The 27018-nt window shown below is 38.1% G+C and overlaps 1 protein-coding gene and 1 long non-coding RNA gene across 2 annotated transcripts in view; both read left to right on the top strand.

Moving 5' to 3' along the window:
* Window positions 1-9828: 9828 nt before the first annotated feature.
* LOC136877648 (uncharacterized) overlaps window positions 9829-27018 on the top strand; it is a 183993-nt gene continuing 166803 nt past the window's right edge. Inside the window, exon 1 of the long non-coding RNA XR_010860789.1 lies at window positions 9829-9940. This is a non-coding gene — a long non-coding RNA (uncharacterized lncRNA). The remainder of the gene's footprint in view (window positions 9941-27018) is intronic.
* Window positions 9960-16793, top strand: Wdr82 (WD repeat domain 82). Its single transcript, XM_067151850.2, has one exon. It carries the CDS (start codon window positions 10205-10207, stop codon window positions 11153-11155), a length of 951 nt encoding a protein of 316 aa, XP_067007951.1. The 5' UTR covers window positions 9960-10204; the 3' UTR covers window positions 11156-16793.

The following is a 27018-nucleotide window of genomic DNA, read 5'->3' on the forward strand; positions in this document are numbered from 1 at the left end:
AACGGTAGCGCTGACACGGATTCAGAATTACTTGGTAAGATAATCAACTATGTGGGAAACGACATGGAAATAAATGTGATTGTAGCGAGAGATCTGAATTTACCAAATGTCAATTGGCAAGAAAATGCGAACGACAGGAAGTATGACCAGCAAATGGCAAATAAGTTAATATGGGAAGGGCACCTGATTCAGAAAGTGACGGAGCCAACTAGAGGGAAGAATATTCTGGATGTGGTGCTGGAAAAGGAAATGAACAGTGTTTTGAGTAATCCAGGTGAACTTATAATAGATCCCAGGGAATCACTGGAGAGGTGGAGGGAATATTTTGAACATCTTCTCAATGTAAAAGGAAATCATCCTGGTGGTGTTGCAAACAGCCAAGCTCATGGGAAGGAGGGTACAGATATCTGCACATGGTTTTGAGTGCATTTAGGGATTGTAGTAAGGATGTAAAGGAGAGGGCATATAAGTCTCTGGTAAGACCCCAACTAGAGTATGGTTCCAGTGTATGGGACCCTCACCAGGATTACTTGATTCAAGTTCCCTTGCTTATAGATAGGTGCAATTACTGCTTTTGTAATGGAAAATATTTTAGCTGCTATTGAGGCTCTTAAAATGAGCTTAAATGAGCGTATTGCCGAGTCGAATACTAACTTAGGGCGAAGAATAAGTGAACAGGAAGGATCGCAACAACTATCGAGGTATCTCATTGATTAGTATACCATGCAAAGTATTCACTGGCATCTTGGAAGGGAGAGTGCGATCAGTCGTTGAGATGAAGTTGGATGAAAACCAGTGATTTCCAACAAAAGAGTAGCGTTACAAAAATGTTGCAAAATTTGGGCTGGGAAGAACTGAGAGAAAGGAGACGAGCTGCTCGACTAAGTGGTACGTTTCGAGCTGTCATTGGAGATGTGGCGTGGAATGTCATTAGTAGACGAATACGTTTAGTTGCGTCTTTAAAAGTAGGAATGATCACAATATGAAGATAAAGTTGGAATTCAAGAGGACAAATTGGGGCAAATATTAATTTATAGGAAGGGGAGTTAGGGATTGGAATATCTTACCAAGGGAGTTGTTCAATAAATTTTCAATTTCTTTGAAATAATTTATGAAAAGGCTGGGAAAACAACAGATAGGGAATCTGCCACCTGGGCGACTGCCCTAAATGCAGATCAGTATTGATTGATTGAAACGTTTTGTGACCTCGCAGTTTGTTGCATTATGTAATTTAATAGTTTAGGAGTAATGTTAGGAGTAAAAGTAAGATCAATACATGAATTGCCTAAAGTCCTGGGATTGTTGTTCTGCACAACTTTCAAATAAAGTGATGTCTTGTCCATCATTAATGTTTTTATTATTTACAACTGACTACGATGTATTCACGACAGCTGACCTCCAACTGTGCGCGCGATTTTTTCGGGGGCCCCTGAAGCCGCCTCCCCCGCGAGGCAATCGACACTAATCTGCATTGCCTCCGACATGCTATTAATTTCTAAGGAGAAAGGAGATAGCAGGGATGAGTGGGAAATGGTACTACAGGACTACCTGCTTGTTTGAACGTCAGACGAGTTACCAGTCAAGGGTTGTGTTAGGTAGGTTGTGTTGAGGCGTGCTTTTAAGGGTCAGGGAAAAACCATATGGGCGGAAAAAGAAAGGGCCTACGTGTAAAACCTGACTAATTTTGATAGCACATGCAAGGGTGTGGTTTCTGTGTTGGTCTAGGTGATAGTGTTAGTTGAGAATAGATGTCACGCACATGTCATTAGCCATATTCTCGCCATTCCAGTTAAAAGGGGATCAGTCCGTCTGGACACTGCCGTGACTAGCGCAGGCTTTGCTGGTTGCGGAGCCATGCGTCAATAGCCAATAGGTCCTGCGGCACATCTCCGCCCCCTTGGGGACCTTCGTACCCGGTCTCCGATCCCGGAGTATGAGGCCAAGCCCGTCAGGGCGGGGGCCTCCTGGATGGGGCTGGGACATGATGGCGGACTTCCCTCCTCTCTGCCCGCGCCATGTCCCGGTAAACAGGGCAGCTTCTATGGGAGGTCGGGTGACCCCCCGCGCAGTTGGCGCACACCGGCGCCTCCTTAAGTGCCGCGAAGACCTTGTAGTGGTTATCACTCCCACAACGGTTGCACCTACTAGGAGCCCATACCTATCCTGTCGGTGGCCCAACCTCAAGTAGCGAAAACACTGCAAGAGCTGCCGAGGGGAGCGTACAGGTCTTACCTGACTGCCGCTACCCGCTGAGGCCCTCTCCTGATTGGCTCCTCGATAGACTGCAGTCCTGGGCTGCGGGCGTCGTCTTTTTCCTTCTGGTCCGAGGGCGGCGTCGCCTTACCGGCAGTGGGGGTCTCTACTCGGCTGGGGAATAGGCCTCAAACTGGTGGTCCTCCTCCCGGCCTGGTTGGCCTTCGTTTGTGCCCACTTCATCGTAGTGGGCGCGCGCCATATGAGTGGTGGCGCCGTTGGTCTCCGGCTGGGTGGATTGGACTAAGTCGTTATTAAACACCTTGTGCTTTTGCCTCCTCGGCGTCTGAGTGATGGCTTACCTGGTCTCTGTCTCGACCCTCCTCTTGAGGGCGCTGGCGTTCAGCCGCGGCACCCCGTCCCTCCTTGGTAGTCGGACGACCTGAAACAAAGTCGAGAGCTCCTTCTCCACGTCGCGCATCAGCTCCTGGCCGTGATGCCTGATAATGAGGCCTCCTTGTAGAAAGCTCTCGACAGAAATGGTTTTCTTGCCTCTGTGGAGAGGGCGCCACATTCTGTGCAGGACTAGGTCCCTTTCAGAAAGTACAGGGCGCCCAGTCCTCTAATAGAGGAGCAGCCGTTAGGAGGGTCACACTCGTCTCTGTACGGCTTCGTCTCCACCTCTATCTATTTTGTCTCTTGCTCCGGCTCTGGTGCTGTAGTCTCCGGTTACGTGTTGTGCTCCAGAGCCAGTACAGGTGGCCGTAGGGCTCTGGCACAGACAAATGCTGCTCTTTCCTGTTTGTACTAACAAGTACAGTTGCCTGATTAGTACTGACAAGTATAGCCTGGCGAGGAGAGTGACTCAGCGGGAAGCACGTACGTTCTCTCGCTGTGGCTGCCAAACTCATCTTCTCGAGCGCGTGAGTCAACACACCGCCATCTGATAATAGAATATGCGTTTGACGACACATATTTGGCACACATTTAGCCTTACTTTGAAGCGCTATTTCCCTAAAACTACGTTTCAGACTTTTTGCAACAGGTAGCCTCCTCTTTTATTTGTCAATTGAGACATAAAACAACATCGTAAAGGCCGGTCTCCACTGATTAACATTTAACACCAACATGTTAAATTTAACATGTTACAATTGACTTGTAAATTGTGATTGTGTCTTCCAATTGATTTTGCATGTTAACTCAGAATGTTCAGGTTAACACTTTTAACATGTTGGCGTGTTTCCCGCTCCAAGTGGAAAACATGTCAAGTCAATACGTTGTTCGTGAGATGTTGGCCCAACTTCGGCAACATCCCTGCCGTTTCCATGTTAACAGATAGCCAAAGGACGTGCTTCTCGTGAAGTAGGATTATAGATACAACACTCCGCAACACTCATTCTCTTTGTTATAAACTACAAATACAGTACCGGTAACGGTACGCACACGTGTGTCGTTCTCTCTGCACTATACTAATATTTATAGTCAGAAATGGAGTGGAGCAAGATTACTAGTACTTTGGACTTAATAAAGTATATGATAGAAAGGCCTTGTTTGTGGGATGTCTCATCAAAGGAATACAGATATAAAGCGAAGAAAGCCGACAGTTTCCAGGAACTCTAAATTATCTCTAATTGTTCCCGCGAGTGCAATGAAAAAACCTAGCGTCCCTCCGCTCCCAGTACAGTCTAGTAATGAAAAAAGAAGTCGGGTGAGGGAGCGGACGAAGTTTATAGTTCAAAGTGGTTTGCTTTCGAAGCAATGAGCACAATGAGGGGAGGAAATGTGTCTAGTAAAACTGCATTTCTTAAGTCATAACAGGGAAAAGTATCAGAGATTCAATTTCAAAAACGGCTAATTTAGAGCAATTGATTCATGTCTCAAAACGGTACAGAGCATTTTAGCAAGGCGAAATCCGAAGTGTCGCGTACTATCTCTACTGTATTTGTTTTCATTGGGCTGGCATTGATAACATTAGGTTAACCTCCATCAACTGGACCATTACTCGAGAAGATAGGTAACACCCTGGTGATTGTGTGTACTACAAATCATTTAGAAGTGTTTCAGACAACATACTAATGCCTCTTTTTGTGTGTTTGTTAGCGTGAACAAATTTAGTGCAATGTGACATTACTCTAATGAAGTCTCAAAATACTGTGATTCAACAACGCTTGAACTATCGAGCAGTTTACAGTTAATTAATTGTGGTCCTAGACAAACCGATAAAAACATAGCAGATACAGTGAGATATTATAAACATTGTTAACGAGTGTGAAATCTGCGATTGGTGCATGTGATGCTGACGTACCCAATGTCCTAAAATTTAATGTGATCTGTGATTATTCATCGACCTAACCGTGTGTTTCATCTGATAAAGTGATAATTTGGAAACTACAAGAGAGTTACTCCTTATTCAAGTGTTCAGTTTTGAAGATACGGGGATAAATTAATTTAAGACGTTATTTTATTTATCCGTGATAAGTGTGTACGACTTAGTGCGAATATCCTTACATCACAGAAAACCAATTTAAAAAATCTGCGTGAGCCATTGTTGATTTGAACAAGTATATCGATAGTGACGGTTTACTATTTGAAATCACGTCTTACCAGATCGAAGGAAAGACGATCGAAGTGCCCTAACACTAAAGTGACAAATCAACAGACCAAGTGTAGATATAGTATTATAAAGTGATAGTGACTGTAAAGTAAATACTAAATAGTAAAGTGCTAATTTGGCGAGTGCTGTTCTTGTGAAAAGTACTATTAATATAGACAGCTCACTGCGAAATATCAAGCATCAAGCAATGAACATTGTGTGTATCTAATTAAAACGCCTTATAAAATTGATGATCCTCGGATTAAGGGATAACAACTGTCACTACTCTTATTTCAACGCTGGTTACTCCAGACATGTACACAGACACAAAATGACGGAACTAGGCGAATCACGTGACCGTGAAACTGTGTATTAAAAGTTAAAAGTGAGCCTATCTCTGATCACAGAGATTAACAAAAAAAGAAACAATTGTCTTCTGAAGTAAATTACTCGGCAATATAGTGCGTAGGGACACAAAGATTCCATAACAACAGAATAGGTAAGAAGTGCTGTGTATTTGAAATCTCTCACAGGCCAAAGTGAGGTGAAGTTGAACAGTGATAGCAAGATACAGGCTGTGCATTTGACCGTGCAAGGAGATCTCAAGATGCCGCCCACCACAGAGTTTACTACCGTTGAGGACAAATGCAACATCTGCTCCAAAACAGTAACTAGTAAGGACGAAGCAATTGAATGTGAAAGTTGCCATCACTGGCAGCACTTCCACTGTTCAGAACTAACTAAAGGAGAATACGATATCGATATGGCTATGCATAGAATCTAAATCAAAGATCAACATTGTGGACATAGAAAGGAGTGTGTTGAATAAGATATCAGAACATCTGCAAAAGTTGCTAAATGATCTGAAGATTAATATCACAAATGAAATAGGGAAGGAAATTCACAATGCGATCGGAAAAGAATTTGAAACACTTAGTAGATATACAGTTACAAATTACAAAGAACCAGCGCTGAATGTGCCCAGTAAGGTTAACCCGGTAGATATTGATATGATACCGGACACAAATTCAACAGAGATGACGTCACGTAAAGAATCTGAAGAGATGAAACGACATAAAGCAACGCGCACGGCCGATCATAACCTTAAACCAAAGAGGGCCTTGGAATTAACAAATGTTTCTACCCAAAGGATCCAGGGAAATATAGGTGGTAGAGAAGAACTCCCTCATTGCAGTAAAGATACCGCACCATTAATAAGATCCGAACAACAGTCTTCTGATAACGCAGAATGGGTCGAAGCCGTCAAAAACAGACGGAGATCTTTTATAACATCAATAAAAACTCCAACCTTCATTGGAACAAAGCGGAATGATTTAGAAAATGAGAAAGATAAAAAGAACATGGAACTTCGTGCGTTCCCCCGAAGAGCATGGCTCTACATAGGCAGATTGGACCAAAACACTTCAGTAGAGATGATAAAGAATCACTTGAAGAACTTGAAAGTAGAGGAGATAATAGAATGTGAACAACTCCAAACAAAAGGAAAACTTAAATCATACAAAGTGGTTATCCCTCTCAACGACCTTCGAAAGGTCACCGATCCGGAACTCTGGCCAGAATACGCCGTAGTGAGAAGATATCGTCTTTTTCGACAACAGGGAAAAGAAGAAAAATATAACGCTCAATTTCCTCCTCTGGAATGTGGAAGGGCTTAAAAACACTATGACTTTAGCTACGGGAAACCTCATCGACAAGCAAGACATTATTATCATGACTGAAACATTCGCGACCACCGAAATCAACATACCTGGATTCTACTCAGAGCAAGTACTCGCCATACAACGGCAACGAGGCAGACCCGTGAGTGGTATTGCCTGCTTCTTTAAACCCGTTGTTGGAAAACTGTCATGCACTTATAGAGATAAGAACATTATAATAATGAAATCCAACAAATTATCGATAATAGGATTATATATCGACCCCTCCTCAGCAATGGAAGATGTATTATATATCCTCATGACTGCTCTATCGAAGGTGAATCAAGAAAATAATACAATCATTGCTGGAGACTTAAATTGCAGGATAGACAACAATGAATATCGAGGTCATGAATTGCTTCAAACGTTGGAGGAAGAAGAATTCACCCTCGTCAACAGGAAATCTGACAAGACGTACTTTGCCCACAATGGAAGCAGTACAATTGATGTTCTATTCTTCAAAGGTGCGGGACTTAAACTAATTGATTATAAGGTATGCTACTCATCTCCAGAGTCAATATTAAAGAAGCACTGTCCAGTCTCAGCGATCTTTGATCTGAACGTTCTTTCCCACCCATGGAATGCACAAACCGCCATGAAGCCTATAGCCCGAAAGCTTAATGAGAATGTCCTCCTGCAAAGCACTGATAAAATCATGGACTTAAACCGCAAAATAATGGAACATGAATTGGATACTGCAGCTTCTGTTTTAGAAGACATCTTCAGATCCGCCTTCATCACAATAACTCCACGAAAATCCAAAAAGTGGTTCAATCAGACCTGCTATTTGGAAAGAAAGCAAGTCCTGAAGGATCTTCATGTGGCAAAAACGACACTGAATATAGAAGACTTAACTAACTACAGTCAGCTCAGAAGGAAATACAAAGAACTACTGAAGACTTCTAGAAACAAGTATATTGAACTTGAAACAATGAAGATGGCTGACGAAGCCAAGAAGGAACCATTCATGGCATTAAAACCACGTAAAGTTCCAACAACTGTCAAAATAGACATGAATACATGGGAAAAGCACTTCTCACTCATCCTAAACCAACAAAGATCCGTAACAGCCTATCCAAGAAAATACGTTGAAGCAGACAGGGGAGGCATCACCCTATTCTCACAAAAAGAAGTCTCTGACACTATACTCAAACTAAAAGATGGAAAAGCACCGGGCCCTGATGGCATTTTCAGTGAACACATTAAAGCTTCAACAAATGTATTACTTCCATCCATAACGAATCTCATGAACCTCTGCTTGTTACTAGGAGACATCCCCAAAGCATGGAGAACCTCCACATTGAAGGTCTTATACAAAGGAAAGGGTAACTTGCTTGATCCAAATTCCTATAGAGGGATTGCTCTGGAGAATAATTTGATGAAGATACTCACCAAGCTAATAACCACTCGACTGACGGAAGAAATCGAAGCCAAACTTCCGGAAGAGCAATTTGGATTTAGAAGAGGAAGAAGTACTCTACACGCAATAAGAAATCTACTGGACGATATACATGACACCTTACGACTACCAAAGGGTAAATTTCACACAGTGTTCATAGATTTCTCCGAGGCCTTCGATAATCTTAATAGAAACATCATATCGTCGAAACTAGATTCTCTTGTAGAGGACAAGGCGCTCACTCTTTTGATCCATAACATGTTGATAAATAACACTGTCATCATCTCAGACAATATAACCTCATCGAGGGAGATCACGCAGACAAATGGCGTTCTACAGGGTGACCCTCTCAGTCCTCTATTGTTTAATGTAGCTACCTATGATGTAGTCCAAGCGATAAAAGAGGTGACAAACGAAGTAACCACGTATTTATATGCCGATGATATGGTTCTAGGATCACACGATGTTAAAGAGCTACAAAAAGCACTGGATGCACTGGAGACGTGGGCAGATATAAATGAATTGCAGGTAAACATCGAAAAGACTGTCTACATGATTTTCAGGAAGGGTGGACGAACATCCTCAAGTGACAAAGTGACGTACAAAGCAGAAACATTAAACGACGTGAACAGTTTTAAATATCTAGGCTTGACGATGCAGACGACAGCAAACTCCTTTAGACTTCATATTAGACTACGTGCTGCGGCAGCTACGAAAGCGATATTTGACATCAAGAATCTAAACAGACTATCTCTCAAGACGGCCATTACCCTGTTTGACGCAAAAAAATCCCTATTTTAACATATGGGCTGGAAATCATTTGGGATAAGCTAACAAAGAATGACCTACACATTCTAGAAAAAGTCAAAGCGCGATTCTTAAAGACAACCCTGTGTGTGTCTAGATTCACTAGATCAAGACTGGTTTATGAACTCGCGAAGGAGCCTTTCCTAATTGAAGATTTGAGATTCAAGCTTGCTCTACCTTATACAGACCAATGGAAGAAACTCCTGGACGAAAGAGTGGCCAAAAGGTATGATATTTGTCCCGAATTCTATACGACTGAAGCAATGACGAACAGAACATGGACCAATACAAACCAGGACCTCCGACATTTTATCAATTCTATGGCAATTCATGGAAACCACTACAAACTCTGCAAAACCAGGATCTTTCATGAACCGGACGACTACGAGAGTTGTATGTGTACACTGTGTAATTTGACTAGTTCTCGTTACCATGTCGTGGAATGCTCTAAGAGAAATAGGCCTATAATTGACTTACAGTATGTTTAAATGACATGTAATCGCTTTATATACACAAATTGTGTGCTATTAAATTATATATATATATATATATATATATATATATAGATTAAGTCATAACAGGAAGCAACAGTGGAAATAACAAAGGGCCAAATCTTCTTCATCTGAGTCCATTGTCCTTATTTGAAAATACTAGACTCCACCTAAATGTATTACCATTACTGATATGATGAACTACTTAGGACAAATATATAAACAAAGAAAGTCAAGTTTAACATGTTTATTAAGTGTGGACACAATGTTAAATGAAACAGTATTCAACATTTAACATTGAACATATTGATGGTGTCACCAGTTAACATTTAACATGTTGTTGTTAAATATTAATCAGTGGAGACCGGCCTTAAGTTAAATACGTTTCTCTTGCCGATATACGCGTTTTACCCAAACACTAAACACGTCTAAAATGGTTTCTTTCCATGTACCCGTTGTCGAGGAACGTAAAATCCTTATTAAGCATTACACTCGAATATTTTATCTTCCAACAATATAAATATTTTGTTTTTTATCAAAGTTTAATTCAGTTATCTGTGACTGCCGATTTTCGTGTAAATGTTGGTAGTTACCGAGGCAAGAAACTCTTTGGCCGCTTCCATATCTATCCCGTGCTAAAAATGTCATTGAAATTCTCGTAGTTAACGTCAATGTCGATGAAGTTCCATGCGTGTTGTGCACGGAAAATGCAGTGTTTGAAACCTCCTTTTGTATATTTGTAAGCGAATTGTGTGGAGTTCTGCTAACTGTAGAATATATTTGTGGTTTGTTCGGCTTGACACTAAACAAAGGTTTCTCATGCCTGCATTTGTGTACAATATAAAAGTAAAATTGTGACTGAAAGCATGCCCTTTGTGAACGGTGCTGTTGACCGATCGGCGTTTGTTCTTTGTTTCGCTTGGATTGTATTTTCGTGAAAATACTATTGTTTGTTGTACATTTCCTAGCTAATAACGGATAGAAGTCTCTCCGTTTTTGGAAAATGAAGCTAGTGGATCAGGTGGTTCGGAGTTTTAAAGTTGCAAAGGTGTTTCGAGAAAACACAGACAAGATCAACAGCATTGACTTCTCCCCTAGCGGGGACACATTGATTTCTTGTAGTGAGGACGATCAAATTGTCATTTACGACTGTGAAAAAGGCACGCAGACAAGAACGGTTAATAGTAAAAAGTATGGAGTTGATCTCATTCACTTCACTCATGCAAAAAACACAGCAATTCACAGTTCTACCAAAGTAGATGATACAATTAGATACTTGTCCCTCCATGATAACAAATACATTAGGTATTTCCCAGGTCATTCGAAGAAGGTGGTGTCCCTGTGTATATCTCCTGTGGAGGATACTTTCCTCTCTGGCTCACTTGATAAAACACTTAGATTATGGGATTTGAGGTCTCCAAATTGCCAAGGACTGATGCATCTCTCTGGTAGGCCTGTAGCAGCGTATGACCCAGAGGGTCTTATATTTGCTGCTGGTGTTAATTCTGAAAGCATTAAGCTGTACGACTTGAGGTCCTTCGATAAAGGTCCTTTTATTACTTTCAAACTTAGTCAGGAGAAGGAGTGTGATTGGACTGGACTGAAATTCAGTCGTGATGGAAAGACAATTTTGATATCGACGAATGGGTCTATAATTCGACTAATTGATGCATTTCATGGTACTCCTCTACAAACATTTACTGGTCATTTGAACAACAAAGGAATCCCCATTGAAGCATCTTTCAGTCCTGACTCACAGTTTGTTTTCAGTGGTTCTACAGATGGTCGTGTTCATGTGTGGAATGCAGATACAGGATATAAAGTCTGTGTGCTTAATGCTGATCATCCTGGACCTGTTCAGTGTGTTCAGTTTAATCCAAAATATATGATGCTTGCATCTGCTTGTACCAACATGGCATTCTGGTTACCAACTGCAGGAGAGGCCGAGAACTGATTTACCCACATTGTGTAAACTGTAAATAATGTGCTCAAGTCAAATAAGTATGATGTTACAGACAGTGATTAGGTTATCCATTTCATTAACCTGTTTGAAGTGAGCACTAGAGTTTTGGATGGCCAATGCATTTATAATTTTCAGATAGTATTTTCACTGGTTAAGATAAATTGATTTTTAAAACTTAATCAAACCAGGGCAGTTCTGTTTCTGCAAACTTTTAAAAGAATTTTTGCAACATCATTGATTTGTTTTGGGGGCATTTGACATAAGTCTCATTCCCCTCCCTCTCTCTCCTTAACTTCATCCTATCTTTAGTTATAGGCCTATAGTTTTCGTCTTCAGATGTTTCTGTATTAAATAATATACCTCCTCATTTCTTTTCCCTTTGGTTCCATGTCCAGTTTGGTAATTTTGTCGATTTCATCAGCATGTCATTTATGGTTCTTTTGAAACCAAAAGATTATGTTGTGTGCAATGGGATGTATGTACCTGTTAGTATATTCAGATGATTCTGAAATGTACATGTAGCCTACATATTTCTGGTGTATTGAGAGAAGTTAGTGTTGTGTGTAGAGAAATTTTGTTGTGGATGTGATTAATTCAGCTGTTCTGTGTTACGTTTAGCCATTTTAGTTTAGCCTTGTTGTAACTAGCATATGGAGATTGAGAAAAGTAAGTTTTTCCATTTCATTTAATTTCCTCCCTGATTCCCAATTGTACGAGTTGCGCACCAGGTTGAATGACGTCAGAAAATGACTTGATAAGTTGACAAATGTCTGAATAACGAATAAGGTTTCAGACAGATTCAAAAATTATTCTTAGATGACAAAGTCAATATTTAGCCTATTTGAACATTCAATGAAAAGTCATTGTATACTTATGCATTTTATGCACTGAATGTGTTTTGCTTTTTGGTGCGCTGCATATTGGAGTTCCATTAAAACTGTGCGTGTGTTTCTTCAGTATTTGTGTGATTTTACCAATTTTTACATGGACAAGAGTTTGAGTCGGATATAATTTTTCTATTTTCTCTCTCTCTCTCTCTCTTAAACGCTATCTCTGACATACCAGAAACTATTTAGAGTTTCCAAGATTGTTGTACATAAGTACAATCATTCTCTGACTTCTGTTTCGGAAGGATTCGTATGCTTTTCTGTTCAGTACATGTACTTCTGTTTTACAAGATTATTGTATTAGATTTATTATTATTGGGAAGGGAGGGGTTACTGATCTCATGAACAGTAATAGTAATTCAAAAGGATAGGTGAATTTAATGTAATCTATAGCTGAACATCATGTGCTGTTGGTTTGTTGTTGGGGTTGTTTCATTTTACTTAATATTTAATTAGTGGATTTGATAAGGAGCAATTTAAGGTTATAGAGCCTAGTCTGAAAGTAAATGATGTTATTATGTAGGTTCCTTACTTTTATAATAATTTGTCTGTCTTCTGGTATGACTCCTCCACTTTCTACACTTTGTAGGCCTATGTAGTTCAGAGGTACCAATCTTGTGAGAGAGAGAGAGAGATTATAGGTTTGATGCCAGGTTAGATTGATTTGAGGCAAGAGTCATTGATAGGTTTACACCCAGTTAACTCACGGTGGACAAAATTCTCTCATCCTGACCCCTAAAGAACATTAGAAATGATGGGAACATCTTGTTTTAAACTTTATTTCCTTCCTAAAGAATCTGTGATGTGATCAGCTTTTTCCTTGAAAGTTCTTGGAATATTTGTTTTAAAATGTTACAAAAGTTTATTAAGATCAACCTATTCAATATATAGTATGTTTTAAAAAATAATACAGTGATTGCGCTAGTAACCACAGCGTAACGACACAGAGATATATACTCTCTGGAGAGAACAGCTGTTCTTCTCATTGGAACTTTCATTGTAATGAATAGTTACGCCATGCTGTGCAACAAATGCATTTCCTAATAAAATAATGTTAAGTACTGGATAAGTATATTTAGTAGTGTGTTCAGAACATAACACAATACAGTTGGGTTCTTAAAGTTAAGATTTACATCTTGTTATACTAATTTGACGGGACATGTTTCGCCCATTATATGGGCATCGTCAGCCGTACTCTCATGCTTAAAAGATAAAGATCAGGATTCTGATTGCTTTAGTCAAAATATTACATAGAGAAATGTGTTATAAAAATATGTGATTGTTTTGAGTTCTTAAATTACAATTTACAGAGAATTTAAATTTTTGTAAAACTAATGTACATTTCAATACGGACCAATCATGAAATTTATAGTATGTAGTTCTTGAAATAGTTGAATTGTGGTGGGGGGAGGGGTGTGTGTGGATTTATAATGCTTTCAATGGAAAGGGTAGTATTGCACATAGGCCTGCATTCTGTTATAATTCACCTCGATGCTGTGCACATACTGTTTCTCCCGATAAGGAAGCACTATTACATAGTTGGTAGGCTTTAATTCTCATTAATCAGATCATACCCTATTTGAGAAATAAGAAGGTGCGCTCAGTTGAGCATCTTAGTCCTTACAGTAGTCTGTGATTGACTTCGTTCTTTTCGTGCACTCTAGTATGTGGTATATGTCACAATTTTTGCCACACAGCACACACGCAATCTACGTCTGATTTGTGAAATCGTTTGTTAATACACAGCTTGTAGTGAAAGCCGTGTACTGAAAGTCTGGCTATCACATGTCTTTGCTTCTGGTTTTCTCTGGTCCAGGACTTCTCCACCATAGCAGGCGAGCTGTAGAATTCCAGCTGTATTTCTTCTCTCTTATTTCGGTTCCTTAGTACCTCTTGATATGGTTCTGTTGATGGTAGGTGGTGTTGGATCCTGATGTCCTCTATGAAGTAGGTTTCTCCCATCATTAGGAAGGGTGGAAAAGCAGCAGTGACTGACAAAATTGTGTTTTCAGGCAATCCACTAGAGAGAGTTAACAAATTCAAATACCTAGGGGTTACACTGCAAACAACAGAATCATCATACAGTCTTCACATAGAAGAAAGGATAGAAGCAGCAATCAGGGCAATATACTATTTGAGAAATAAGGAAGGTTGTTTTATATCAGTTGTATTGGTGTTAAATGCACAAGTTTACTGCATCAGCTGTTGTATTAAGTTCTAAGATTACATGGTTTGGCCTTGGATGTTGTCAGTAATTTTGTAGGAAAGTTTAGCTATCTGGATTTCGACTTATGCACTGAATGACTTTTCCAATTACAGTTTTATTGAAAGTGACAAGATAATTACTTTGATGGGAGCATGGGATATAAATTCCACGGGTGAAGGAAAATAACTAATTTAATTGAAGAGGTCATTAACGCAGTGCTGTGACCAGATTGGCTGTTCATGGATTTCACCACACCTTATTTAGGCGACAAGGTTATCCTGAACCAACACTGCAATGTATGCAAATTGTGTCAGAGGATATTGTGAATGTTACCATTTTAGCGTGTGCACTAGGAGAACAAAATCATTGATGGAATACTGTACAGTAAAGAACAGTAGTTATATTATGTTACATAAGTATATGCACATTTGTGCACATTTCATATTAATAAATAAATAAATTGTATTTAATAAGCTAACCATTAGGGTTCGGTAAGATTGAGTGGGGTAGATACTTAGAATAATCATGAAGATAGTGAAGGAATGAGCTTGCCAAATGTGAATGCAAAAGATTCTCTTCTCTGTAAGATTCCTATTACCCATGGACATTCATAAATTCTTTGTGAAGATTTACCTTGTGGAGTGATGTTCTGTGTTTAATCAATATACCAGTACCTAATTTGAAGCAAATTTTAGATTGTCCCATAATTAACATGCTAGGTCTAGCTTTGTCAAAATGAAAGATAATTTTAACTTGCAGTAATCTGATGAAAAAGAGCAAAAGATGAGCATACTTCTCAGTAACTTTAAGTATGCAATATCTTATTGTGAATTACATGGATACCATATTAATAATATCCTCTCACGAACCAAGCGATGAATGTGTGGGAAAATATGTGAACGATACCACTTCAATAAGTGTAGCAAAAGAGAAAAGACCTTACATGAATATAGTAAAGAGTAGAACAATTTATATATGGCCATTGGCTGCAATAAAACTTTATTAATATCCTCTTTGCTTCTACTGACTGGTCACATGGACAAAATTTTACTACTAGAACTTCATGAGTTATGCTTGTTTGTTATGTATATAAATCGTAGTTGACAAGAATGAATGTTGGTTGCCTTAAATTTGAATTAATCTGTTACCTGATGATCATAAACTCCATATCCCTGTTCTGATAGTGACAATTTGAAAATAGGTGCCGACTCCTTTCTGAATGGTTTGGTTATATAACTCATAAGAAATCTCGGATATATTTGAACTTTGTAATATCAGTAGTCAGTATTAGTAATGGAAAGGAACAAGCAAATGACAAATTGGCCATTGTAACTGTCGTGAAACAGTATAATTGGAGTGACAGGACATTCTCGTTTTCTGGGGATAGTTCCTGATTTGAAGGTGTTCGTAGTGAATAGATATCCTCAAACTGTCCCAGGTTTTCATTATTGGTTTCCATTCATTTTCAATAGAATGCAGCATTTAATGTATTGCTTTGAATCCTGGCCAAATTTGAGCAAAGGTATTACAGTATAAAAAGAAATATGTTGTCACTAGTTTACCAAGCTGTAACCTGAATGATTATCTCTTCCTTCCGTGCTCAATCTTGGAAAATGGGATGCTTATTTCCATTAGCTTCACAGTGGTTGGCACTTCTGATTAGATGTCAGATGCCCAGAAATGTAACGGACAGAGTTAAAACATTGCTGTAAGTGAAAACGAACTTTCATTTGTCGTGTGAGCAGCTGAGTGAAAAGCTAGGCGCAAATGAGAATAAACATATTCTGAACCAAATTTATTCTTTGCAAAAGTATAGTAATTGATGGTTAATGGAAACTTATTAAACTAGTAAAATTATAATAAAAGGTTGGAATAAGAATTAGTTATTTTCAAAGTACTGGTATTACATACATTGCAGTTTTTAAGAAGCCATTATTTTCCTCTTTGGTATGAAAATAAAATAAAATTTGGCTCTAAAACTAAAAGATAGGCTATCACCCTTTGAAAACTTAGTCACCCCAGGGATAGTTATTTTTCAATTCATACCCAGTATCCAGTGGCAACGAAAGGGTCTTAATGCTAAGGAGAAGCTGATGGAAGCAAGAGCCAGGGCATCTTCAAGCAGTGGATTGGGGGTGTATCATGTGTTAAAATATTGAGTATATTGGTCCACTGCTGTTTGAATTGCTAAACAGACGTAGCATGTATTTTAGACAGAAGTGAAACTGTTAGTATCGTACATGACTTTATTAAGCAAGAGGTGAATTTAAAATATATATATAATACTTCAAAATTTCTGGCGGGCATGTATTCTGCTCTCTTCCATTCTTCATGGTGGATATGATTAACATTTCCTAGTAAAAGAACAGCTTAACTAAACTAATGTCTTAACTCAAATATAAATTATTTTCACTTAACAGTAATTTTAGTCACAGTTTCCTCAGATGTATTTTAACAGATAGATTAGTAGCTGTCTAACTGTATAGTATAATGGTGCTATGGTTATGCTACAGGGAATCACAGCCAAGTAGTCCGACTCGTTGGCTGAACGGTTAGCGTACTGGCCTTCGGTTCAGAGGGTCCCGGGTTCGATTCCCGGCTGGGTCGGGGATTTTAACCTTAGTTGGTTAATTCCAATGGCACGGGGGCTGGGTGTATGTGTTGTCTTCATCATCATTTCATCCTCGTCACGACGCGCAGGTCACCTACGGGTGTCAAATAGAAAGACCTGCACCTGGCGAGCCGAACACGTCCTAGGATTTCCCGGCGCTAAAAGCTATACAACATTTCATTTTACAGCCGAGTTAAGTGTGAGCCCACTCCAGTGAACATTGAACAGTTCTTCTTTCACAATTGTTTCTCAGTCTTGTCCTATATCCTTTAAGGGGCTCCATACATGCACAAACTTCTGTGATACCTGCACAGACTTGCCTCCAGGAGGTAAATCGGAAGTATGCGGTTGCCCACACCAACCCAGACTAAGTGAGGTAGTTGAATATGCGCTCAGTTGTTTTCTATTTTGGATTATTGGATAAGTTATACGGATAGAAATTAATTAGGTAGTGAGTGGAAGATAAGCTGTTACTTGGACGTAATGTTGGACTCTTCACAAAGAAGACACTCAAGAAAAGATTGCAGTTTCATCTTCATAGGTTATCACGTTTACTTTTTCTGCCGCTACTCTTAGAGAGCACTTTCATTGCAAAGTCTCTGGCTGAATTCAAGCAGCTCCAGAATGTAGGAGACTTAACGGCCATACACACAGAGGCTTGTCTGCAGAGACGTTTGCTTAGACTTACCTCCAACTAAATCTGTGTGTATATGATGCCCTTTACATCTCCATCTTTACTAAATCTATTTTTATCTGTCTGTCACCTGGTATTTTATCGTTCTCTTTCGTATTCCCTTCTTGCAGTCCTCTTGGCATTCATCCTTTTTATATAAGCTACCAAACCACTTCAGTCTTGCCTTCTGGATCTCTTGTAGTAGTGTGTGTCCTATTCCTATCTCTTTTCAGATTTTCTTGTCTTTCCTGGTCTTCTGGATCATGATGCGTAGGAACATTTCTGCTGCTTGTAGATCTGAGTTGTCCTTTCTTGTTAATGTGGTAGGTTCCTGACGACTTGAGGATGGGGATATAATTTATATGGTGCTATCCTTGTTTTCATCCCTTATCCACAGCAGCTGCCTTACTTTGTGGTAAACATGTGTTTCCTTGCTGATTTGATTGTTTGATTAGGTTATCTTTTGACACTGTACTACCCAGATACTTAAATTATGGAATGCTGTCCACCTTTGTGCCATTTAACATGATTTTTGGTTCATCTCTCCTCTGTTCCTTCTTCACTATTGCTGATATGTAAATCATTGTCTTTCAAATGTTTTATTCTGTCTCTGCATTCCTCTTCCATATCCTTTTCAGATTCACCCCAAATCACGTCATCACATTACTGGCAAAGATGAAAGCGTGCAAGTCCTGTTGCTCCTTCTTATTTTAGTGCCTTTATTATGATAAGTAAAAGGGGTAACAAAATGCATCCTCGCTGTGCTCCTCTCTTCTCAAACAGTTTGGACAGCCCATTCGCACACAGCTTCTGTTCTTTTCACACAGCATCTTGACTTTTGCAATTAAGTTGTTACGAACCTTCACTTCCTTCAGGCTATGCTCCCATGGGGTGATGTCGCAGGCCTTTCTGATCTCTAGTGACAGGACACATTAACCCAAGTACACATTTGGAACTCTGAAAGGAGATTAATTTCAAAGTACCTCCTGCAGTAACAGGAAATGAGTTGTATGAAATTTATAGACAATACTACTACACAAAATAAAAAAATCTGTCAAACAGTTTTTCAAAAACATGGAGATGGAAAAAACTTGAAGAACCTGTGTTCTTTCTACAAGTAACAATTTAAAACTAATATCTTTTAAATAATTCCTAGGCTTGAACATGTTTTGGGCAACAATAATAAATCAGTACTATCAGTCTAAGGTTTGCATCAAAATTTATGCAGGAAAAATATCCCTAAATGGGGATCATGATAGTTAATGGTGTAATATCTGCAGGACAGCCTTCATTGATGAAGTAATGGTTAAAATCATAATTTACGTTTGTTTACCCGATATTCAAGAGTATTCATGTATCCTATGAGACACTGGATAGTCGTATCATCTTTATCTGTTTCTTGGCAACTTCCATTTACTGTTCTTCTTGTACAGGCTTCCCAGTACCTCACAATTATGATCTGTTTACTGGGTTGTCATGTTCCTGCTTAAATATGTATATGGCAGTTCCCACAGCTCCTCTCATGTTGAAGTCGGTCTTAGATTTGTTCACTGTTACTAACAGTAGTGAACAGTCCTAAAATAACTTTCTCCTGATCACGCTCTCTGTCAAGTTTTATCACTTCCATCAGCCTATACATCAGTTAGTATGTCCAAGGCTGTAATCAGAAAAGCGTACTGTACTTTTATCACGAGCTGTACTTCTAACATATTAAGCATTGTTTTCTCTTTTAATTAAGAGTCCTAAACTTACATTTGCTTTGGCTTGGTCCACATTTCCTTTGGTGGCAGGACCTAGAATTTTCAGTGCACTATGTCTTCTGGTATGGGCTAGAGCAATTTTGTTACTTTCATTGATCTGTCTGTCTTATCCTTGGCTTTGACAATATGAAAATGACTGAGGTATGAGCGATGCTAGTAATGCCATTCCCTGCTATGAATGGTGTGAAAATATTGCTCATAGGGTTGGTTAGTGCATGCATTTCAGTGAGCTTGGCAGACTGATATGTAATAGCAATTTCTGGCTCAGCGAGGAAAGCAACGGGAAACTACCTCACTCATTTCCCTAGTGCACCTCTTCAGTGATACCTAGGCCATCTACGACAGCCGATGGTGGAGCTGTTGAGGATTCAACCAGCCTTAGGGCTGAAGACTGAACATACCTACATACATGCCCCTGTCTTCTCCCTCTGACTCTCATACAGAGGAAAAAATTATAATGATTGCTGGACGTGACCACTGTTGGATCTTTTTGTATGTTAGGTCATCAGCCCAGAGGCTGATTGGATCCTCAAATAGCACCACCAAAGGCTATGCAGTTATAGGGAAACAGCAAAAACCAATGGCAGAGCCCAAATGAGGCATACTAGGCAAGATGAGGAGTGAGGTAGTTTGCCATTGCTTTCCTCACTGGGCCAGAATGTGGCAGTGCAGCACGACTGACCCTACGAGCAACACCTTTCATAACACTCTGACACTATTTGTGCTCCGAATGTCATTATTCAGCACCACCCATACCCCAGCAGCTTCCATATTGTCACAGCCATGGATGAGACTGGCACTTCAGTGGAAGCTTCACTTTGCTCTGGCCTGTGCCAAGAGACGGATACAAAAGTACTGCATTCGTCAAGAAATGGCAACAGGCGGCCACTGTTGGATATGTTACGATATTCTCCCTTAACCACCCATTTGCTCGACGTGCTTGTGCCCTGGATCGCGTGTTTGAGATGCCCCTTTAACACAAACATGCCATTTTCTGGCAAACCGAATTGTAAAGAAAATGCATAGGCATAGTTTTACAGGAAAGTTAATTCTAAATCTTGCATGTAGGTGTTTTTTTACAAGCCTTAACAGTTTACCCTTTATTTTTGTTTTTATCAAATAAAACACAGAAAAGCATTTTTAAATGCACTGAACTCTTTTGTAGAATGTTGAATTTTAAGTACACTAGGTGGAACTCCATTTTTAAATAGGACTAGCGGTTCGCGCAGTCCGGTCCCGCCGTGTAGGGGGCAACGCGTCCGCCTGTCACCCGGCCGCCCCGGGTTCGATTCCCGCCTGGGTCATGCATTTCAGTGGAGTTGGCAGACTGATATGTAATAGCAACTTCTGGCTCTGTGAGGAAAGCAACGGGAAACTACCTCACTCTTTATTTCCCTAGTATGCATCTTCAGTGATGGGTCAGGGGTTTTTAACAAATAGCATTTTTTTTTTTTTTTTTAACAGTTCACGCAGCATATGGTATTCACTTTTAAGGGTCTCAGGTGCATAATTTTTCTGACTTGTTCTACTTTTTAAAAAACTACCTGCTCCCCAAGATATGCTAGCATAATTATATAAATTACCAAAATTGGTTGAACAAGTTAACTCTCAAACTTTCTCTCTTTTTAACATTAGTATTATATTCATGATAAAGAAAACAGAAGGAATGGTATTGTGATGAGGGAAAGAAAAATTTGAATCTGAAAATAAATAATTGCTGATTAACACATTGTAATTACTAAAATAGAGCTAGGCCTATGTATTAAAATTGCTTTGGAGGTGTGAAATTTGTGCATAATGTGTTTCTAACATTCAAGTGTGCAGACTTTTTGCAAATTTTGAAGTTTAAATATTAAAAAATTAAATCATCGGTCCCTAATGACTGAAAGTAGCAGGTCATACAATTTTGTTAAATACTTGGCCTTCTATGGGAACTGTTGGCAATAAGCCATTGCATGGCTAGCAACAGAATGGGAGGGTTTATCGAATTGCTGCATTGACATGTCATGCCATTCAGTCAGGAGTCCTTTGAACAGTGCTTATGCTTAAGGGTAAAATGTGCAAAGAATTCAAAATGACAAATAGGCTCAGTTATTCTATTCCATTATGCGTATTCGTTTACAATATGTATGTTTGTACAGAATTCCACTTATGCTATCGGTATGATTATTTGAAGAGAAATTCCCACCTTGTTCGAATTTCAAGTCGTGATGTAATTCATAAATTAGCCGATGACCTTCCATGCCACGTAGAAAATTCCCCTTAAATTTTTCTTAGTCGTCTTTCTCACCTCGCAGAAATATCTTACATTTCTGTGCAAAGGGCTGCAAAGTTACGTGGGTATCAAATTAAAAATAGTACACCCATAACTTAAAATTAAGTGCCTTAAATAATCTGCAATTCGTATTTGATGCATTGACTGAACTGTCCAATTTTGTTTTTTAGTACTTTTTCTCTGGCTTCTAGGCTGACAGAATGACTTCACTGTAAGAGTTGGTAGAAATGTTGTTAGGGTCAGTCAGGGTAAATATGAGACATTTTTTACAACTTTGTTCATAAATTACAAACTACAACAATGACAATTATACAAATAATCATAATAAGTTGTGACTGGTGTTACAAAAAACAATGGAAACTACAGATTTCTATATATTCATTTACTTTTGAAAAATAAATATAAATGTGAATCTCATTTTTAACCACAAAAGGGGGAATTCTGAGACAACCCAGGGAAAAAGTGAGACAGTATTGTAGCAGACTGTAAAATCATGTTGGAGAGTTAATACGGTAATTGTGAGACAGTTTCGGGTCAAAGGAAGACAGAAAAAAATCTGGGTGTAATAGTTTGCAACACTTTCCTCAGTTTTATTATAGGAACAAAATGGCCATGTTTCGATAACACAAAATTTAGCCCTTGAGATACATCTTTATACATTTTCCTGACAAAAATTATGTAGTGTAGATTGTTGACATTATACCATCTAATTAAATGGTACCTGAGCTTTATGCCTGAATTTATGTTACATTATGTTACATTTTAATGATACTAAATAACTATATAATACCTATTGTAATCAGAATGGTGAATAAATGAGACATTTTACTTGGCTAAAAGTGGGTTAGTTCTAGGTTTTTTTTTTTTTTTTTTTTTTTTTTTTCAAAAACATCAACTGTTCATGGGAATGCAAATGTAATGCCTCTATCTTTCCCTGTTATTATTGGAACAGGCAATTTCGCCAGTAATTTTGACTTTTCCACAACGGATATGTCATTTTTGTTAAGCCCAACGCAGTTTTGTTATTGTCCATTCAATTGAGACACACAATTTGCTTGTCTCTGCCTTCCAGAACTTTATGAACAGTGGCATCATGTTTATATTGAAAAGAATGCCGCTTTCCACAACTTTCAATTTTCAAAAAGTACATGTACAAAGTCACCCAGATTTACTTCATCTGCCATGGTCATTTCCTCAGCATGTGTGTCAAGTAGATGAACTTCATCAAGACTGCCACCGCTACCTTGCCAATCTTCACCTTTGCTTGAAGCTGAGTCAGACGAATCAACTTCTGCTCTTGTCTTAGATGGAGGTGTTACTGCTGGAACTGTTGCCTTTTGAATACCAGTACCCTTTCTATCCTTCTTATGAACTGGTTTCTGCTTTTCCCTCATAAGCTGAGAATACTCTTCAGATGATATCACCATTGCTGTTGGGTCCACTGTTTTTCACTTGATTATGATTTTGTCAGTGTGTTTGATTTTTGAAAGTAGGATAAGTATTTAGGTACAGAAACAAGTGTACCAAGTGTCTCATTTTTCTCTTAGAAGTGTCTCACTTTTACCCTCATGATGTCTCATATTTACCCCCGTTTTTTTTAAAATGAATTTTCTTCTCAAATTGAAAACTTAAAATTGTGTTTACAAGCTGAAAAGGAAGGTTCTCCCTTATACTATGAAATAAAACCACAAACACTTCCCTGGATATTTGGATTGAGTCAGAGTAACGAAATACAAAGTGCAACACATGAAATTTTTTTGGTTAGAAAAAACACCAGTCAGGAAAACCTTGTCTACTGGTAGATATATAGTTCGTAGACTTTTCAATTATTTTATCGTAATGGATATAAGACTAATATATAACATCATTCATGCAAAGTGTTGAGATCATTAATCAGAGCAGAAAAATTTGACTGTCTCATTTTTCCCCTTTTTTTTGTCTGTCTCATAATTACCCTGACTGACCCCTATATGTTATTTGTTTTTTTTACATCACATAGGTGTAAGTGAAATGGAGGGTGCTCAGTATATTTCTTAAAACACGTGAATATTGAATGTTTTGTGTTAGTTGGTTTGTATTAAACAGTGTATAATTTAAACATTTATATTTTTGGATAGCTCCTGTTATTTAGTAATATTTTACAAAATATTTTCACAATGTGAGGGAGAAATGCTGCTTCATGGATCAGTTCGCCCATCTAAAACCAAATTATATTTGTATGTAGAACATTTTCTTATTCTCTGAACACAACTGATTACTCTTCAGTTGTCTAATGTCTCTTTATTTAAACTGATCAGGAATGTTGGTTTCATTCAGTTTTATATGTTATCACTTTGGGAGTGGTATACAAAATGCCTTGTAGTATGAGTATGTACCTATCTTGGAAAATCTTAAAATAGAACTTGTGCTCATGTCCATCTAAAGATATTTTCTTTCTTCTGAAACATCATCTTGTTTACATTTCTGCTTTTGCATATCTTCAGAATACATTCGTAATTCATGACTTGCTGAAATACTGGAGAACTTAATGTATATTTCTCAGTTTAAGAGTAAATATTGTAATTTCATATATTTTATCTAATTTGCATCTGTAATCTATATTGTGCTACTGACACAAATAAATAAAGAAAGATGATTTTTAACTCATTGGTAATAAAATAATATTTCAAATGCATAACTATACATGCTGAACTGTAGGATCATCTTTTCAATCTAAGTGAAACTTAAATTTTCATTGTCTTGGACAAATTGAAAAACAAATTTTTGCTGTTTTTTCAAGGTTCAAACTGACAAGAAGGCAAGCTGTATGAATGATGATTAGACACCTACTCGGTTGTTCCAAGTGGCTCGGGGTTTTCTAAAAACGTTTGACTACTACACTGGTTGCAGATCTTAGATTCTTTTTGTTGCTGATTAGGAGCCTGCATTTGGACCTCCATGATTGGAATGTGCACAGATCTAGAGTTCAGTTGACAGTCTCAGATGCTGACCTTGAATTTATTCCAATTTTTGTCTGATATAATTGGTGGAAATTAAATTTACAATCAAGCACATGAAATATGAGTTTTCTCGAGAAACGCGTATTATTCAGGCTCTTCAGGCCTTTTCAATCACGGAATTACCAGCACGGCAGCAGGCTCGTCAGTTGGACTACCACACCTTGCCAGCATACTGGCAGTTAGTTGGCTGTTGAGTCACCACTGCAGGCCTCTTTGTAAGATAATGTAGTGACTGTATCATATATTGTGAAAGTAACTTGTGGATTGCAAACAGATCAAGAGTACAATTTATTAACATAGTACTACCTGAGTTAACCCAATGTTCTGGATTCAAATCCCACCGTCGGCAGTCCTCAAGATGGTTTTCTGTGGTTTCCCATTTTTTTACACCCGACAAATGCATCTGTACCATAATTAAGGCCTGGTCAATCTTAGCCCTTTCCCATCCTTGTGTTGCCAGAAACCTTCATTGTGGTAGTGCAACATTAAACTACCAGCAAAAAAACACAGTGTCTTGAAAACTTTTCATGCGTTAGGATTCGGTGCAATCTTGTGGTATTATCAGCTTTTTGTATTTGAGGAAGAGAGAACATTTAGAATTGTTGCAGCTTGCATTTTGAAACTGTTGTTATATTTTGAAGGAAAAAAGTCCAGTTTTTGTTCTAACATGTTGCCAGATCAGTTCATGAACTGTCATGAATCCGTGCATTCCATAATTGGCATTCCATCGAATTCTGGATGCAGACTTCGACTATTAAGAAATTGTTCCATTATGACATAGACTTCTATGTGAACTGGTTTGGGATTGAATGTAAGTCTTGCCAAGACCTATGTACAGTAGCAGCTGGAAGTTAAAAATGAGAAAATTCTGAATACGGTGATCAGTTTTTGGAATTGCAGTATGCTGGAATATAAAGGAAAGAGAAAAAAAAGGTACTTTCAGCACTTGTTTATTAAATACTGTTGGTTACCAAGTGAATACTTGGAAGAAGTTATGAAAATGGGATATGTTTTTAAGAGGAGTATTAAAGCATCAATCTCTCTGCAGATTAATGTATGGAACATTCCATGGAATATCATACAGTGTTTCCCGAGATATAAGTTTGAGTTTGAACTAATTAATTTTGTTGCAGGATTACTTTATATGAATACACTTGGGATCAGGTTTCTTTTTTTTAATGATGGGTTATATGGAAATAATTTCTAATTTCTCTGAGTTTATCACATCAAGTTTTTAAAGCTAGAGATGGTTGTCTACTATGAATTCTAATTTATTGTAGTGTATTAGCCATTGAGCAGCGGAGTTTTGTGGTAATACGTAGAGATGGTCATATTTGTGATTATTGGAATAATAGTTAATATCACATGTCAATTAATCCAATGATTTATAGTGGGAAAAATAGCTTTTAAAGTATTTCAAACATACCAGTGATGAAAAATAGCTCTATACTATGTTGTACTGTGATGTCGCTATTCCAGTAAACATGGGTGGCAAAATTTCCCATCACTGAGGCTTACAAAGAAGGTAATCATGAACTCCTACATATATTCATACAAAAAGAGCTTCTTGGAACAAAGCATTTATTATTCTACAATTCCATCTCCTATTTGTTGCAATGTGTGTTAAAATTAAAGATCACGTTTGTCTTCCTGTAGATTATTCTTTTAAAATTTCTATTTGCTGGTTTTGCCTCCTCATAATTTTTAATTATACCCCTGATTCCCTGTTCTGTTTAATAAGTTCTTTATGTTAACAGTGGTGCTTAAAAATAGTATAAATATTTTTGTAGTTATCACTTTTTGTGGTTGTGGAGGCAGCAGCTGCTGATGCTACATCAACTTAGTTATGTGTGAAAGATGAGATTTATTCATTGATCTCAAGCAAACTAAAGGTTATGCAAAGGACTGTATGTGAAAAGTAAAACTTGGAAGGTGCAAAATTGTTAATTTTATCAAATAGATATAGATAGGTTAGAGGTTATTTATCTGAGGCATGTAATACTGTATTTGCTTCATAGGTATTTAGAAGCCCTCACACAACAGGTAAAAAATCTTGTACATTTTTTAAGATTGCAGAAATGCCCTGGTTTAGTTGAGCTTTGTGTTGTACATTGTCATATAGTTGAATAGTTTGTAAGCAGTACATAGAATCTTAAAATATTGTGAACTGGAAAAGAGTTTTAAAAATTTTAGTAGCTGTGTGCAGTAGTCTAGAAAGGTAAAAAGAATAATTTAAATGTTTATAAATTTCAACTTTCTAATGTGTGCTGTTAAAATATTTCATATTGTCTCATTTGGCTACCTATAACGTTCATAGAATTTTACAGTTAATTGTACATACATAAATATAAATGTAGATAACTTCATCCCATGATACTGTTGATCTTAAGTCACATGATATCCTTACGCACAGTATTTTTCTTTTTTGTTAAATAGCAGATGA

This window comes from Anabrus simplex, chromosome 7, assembly GCF_040414725.1.
Source record: "Anabrus simplex isolate iqAnaSimp1 chromosome 7, ASM4041472v1, whole genome shotgun sequence".
In the NCBI taxonomy this organism is placed as follows: Eukaryota; Metazoa; Arthropoda; class Insecta; order Orthoptera; family Tettigoniidae; genus Anabrus; species Anabrus simplex.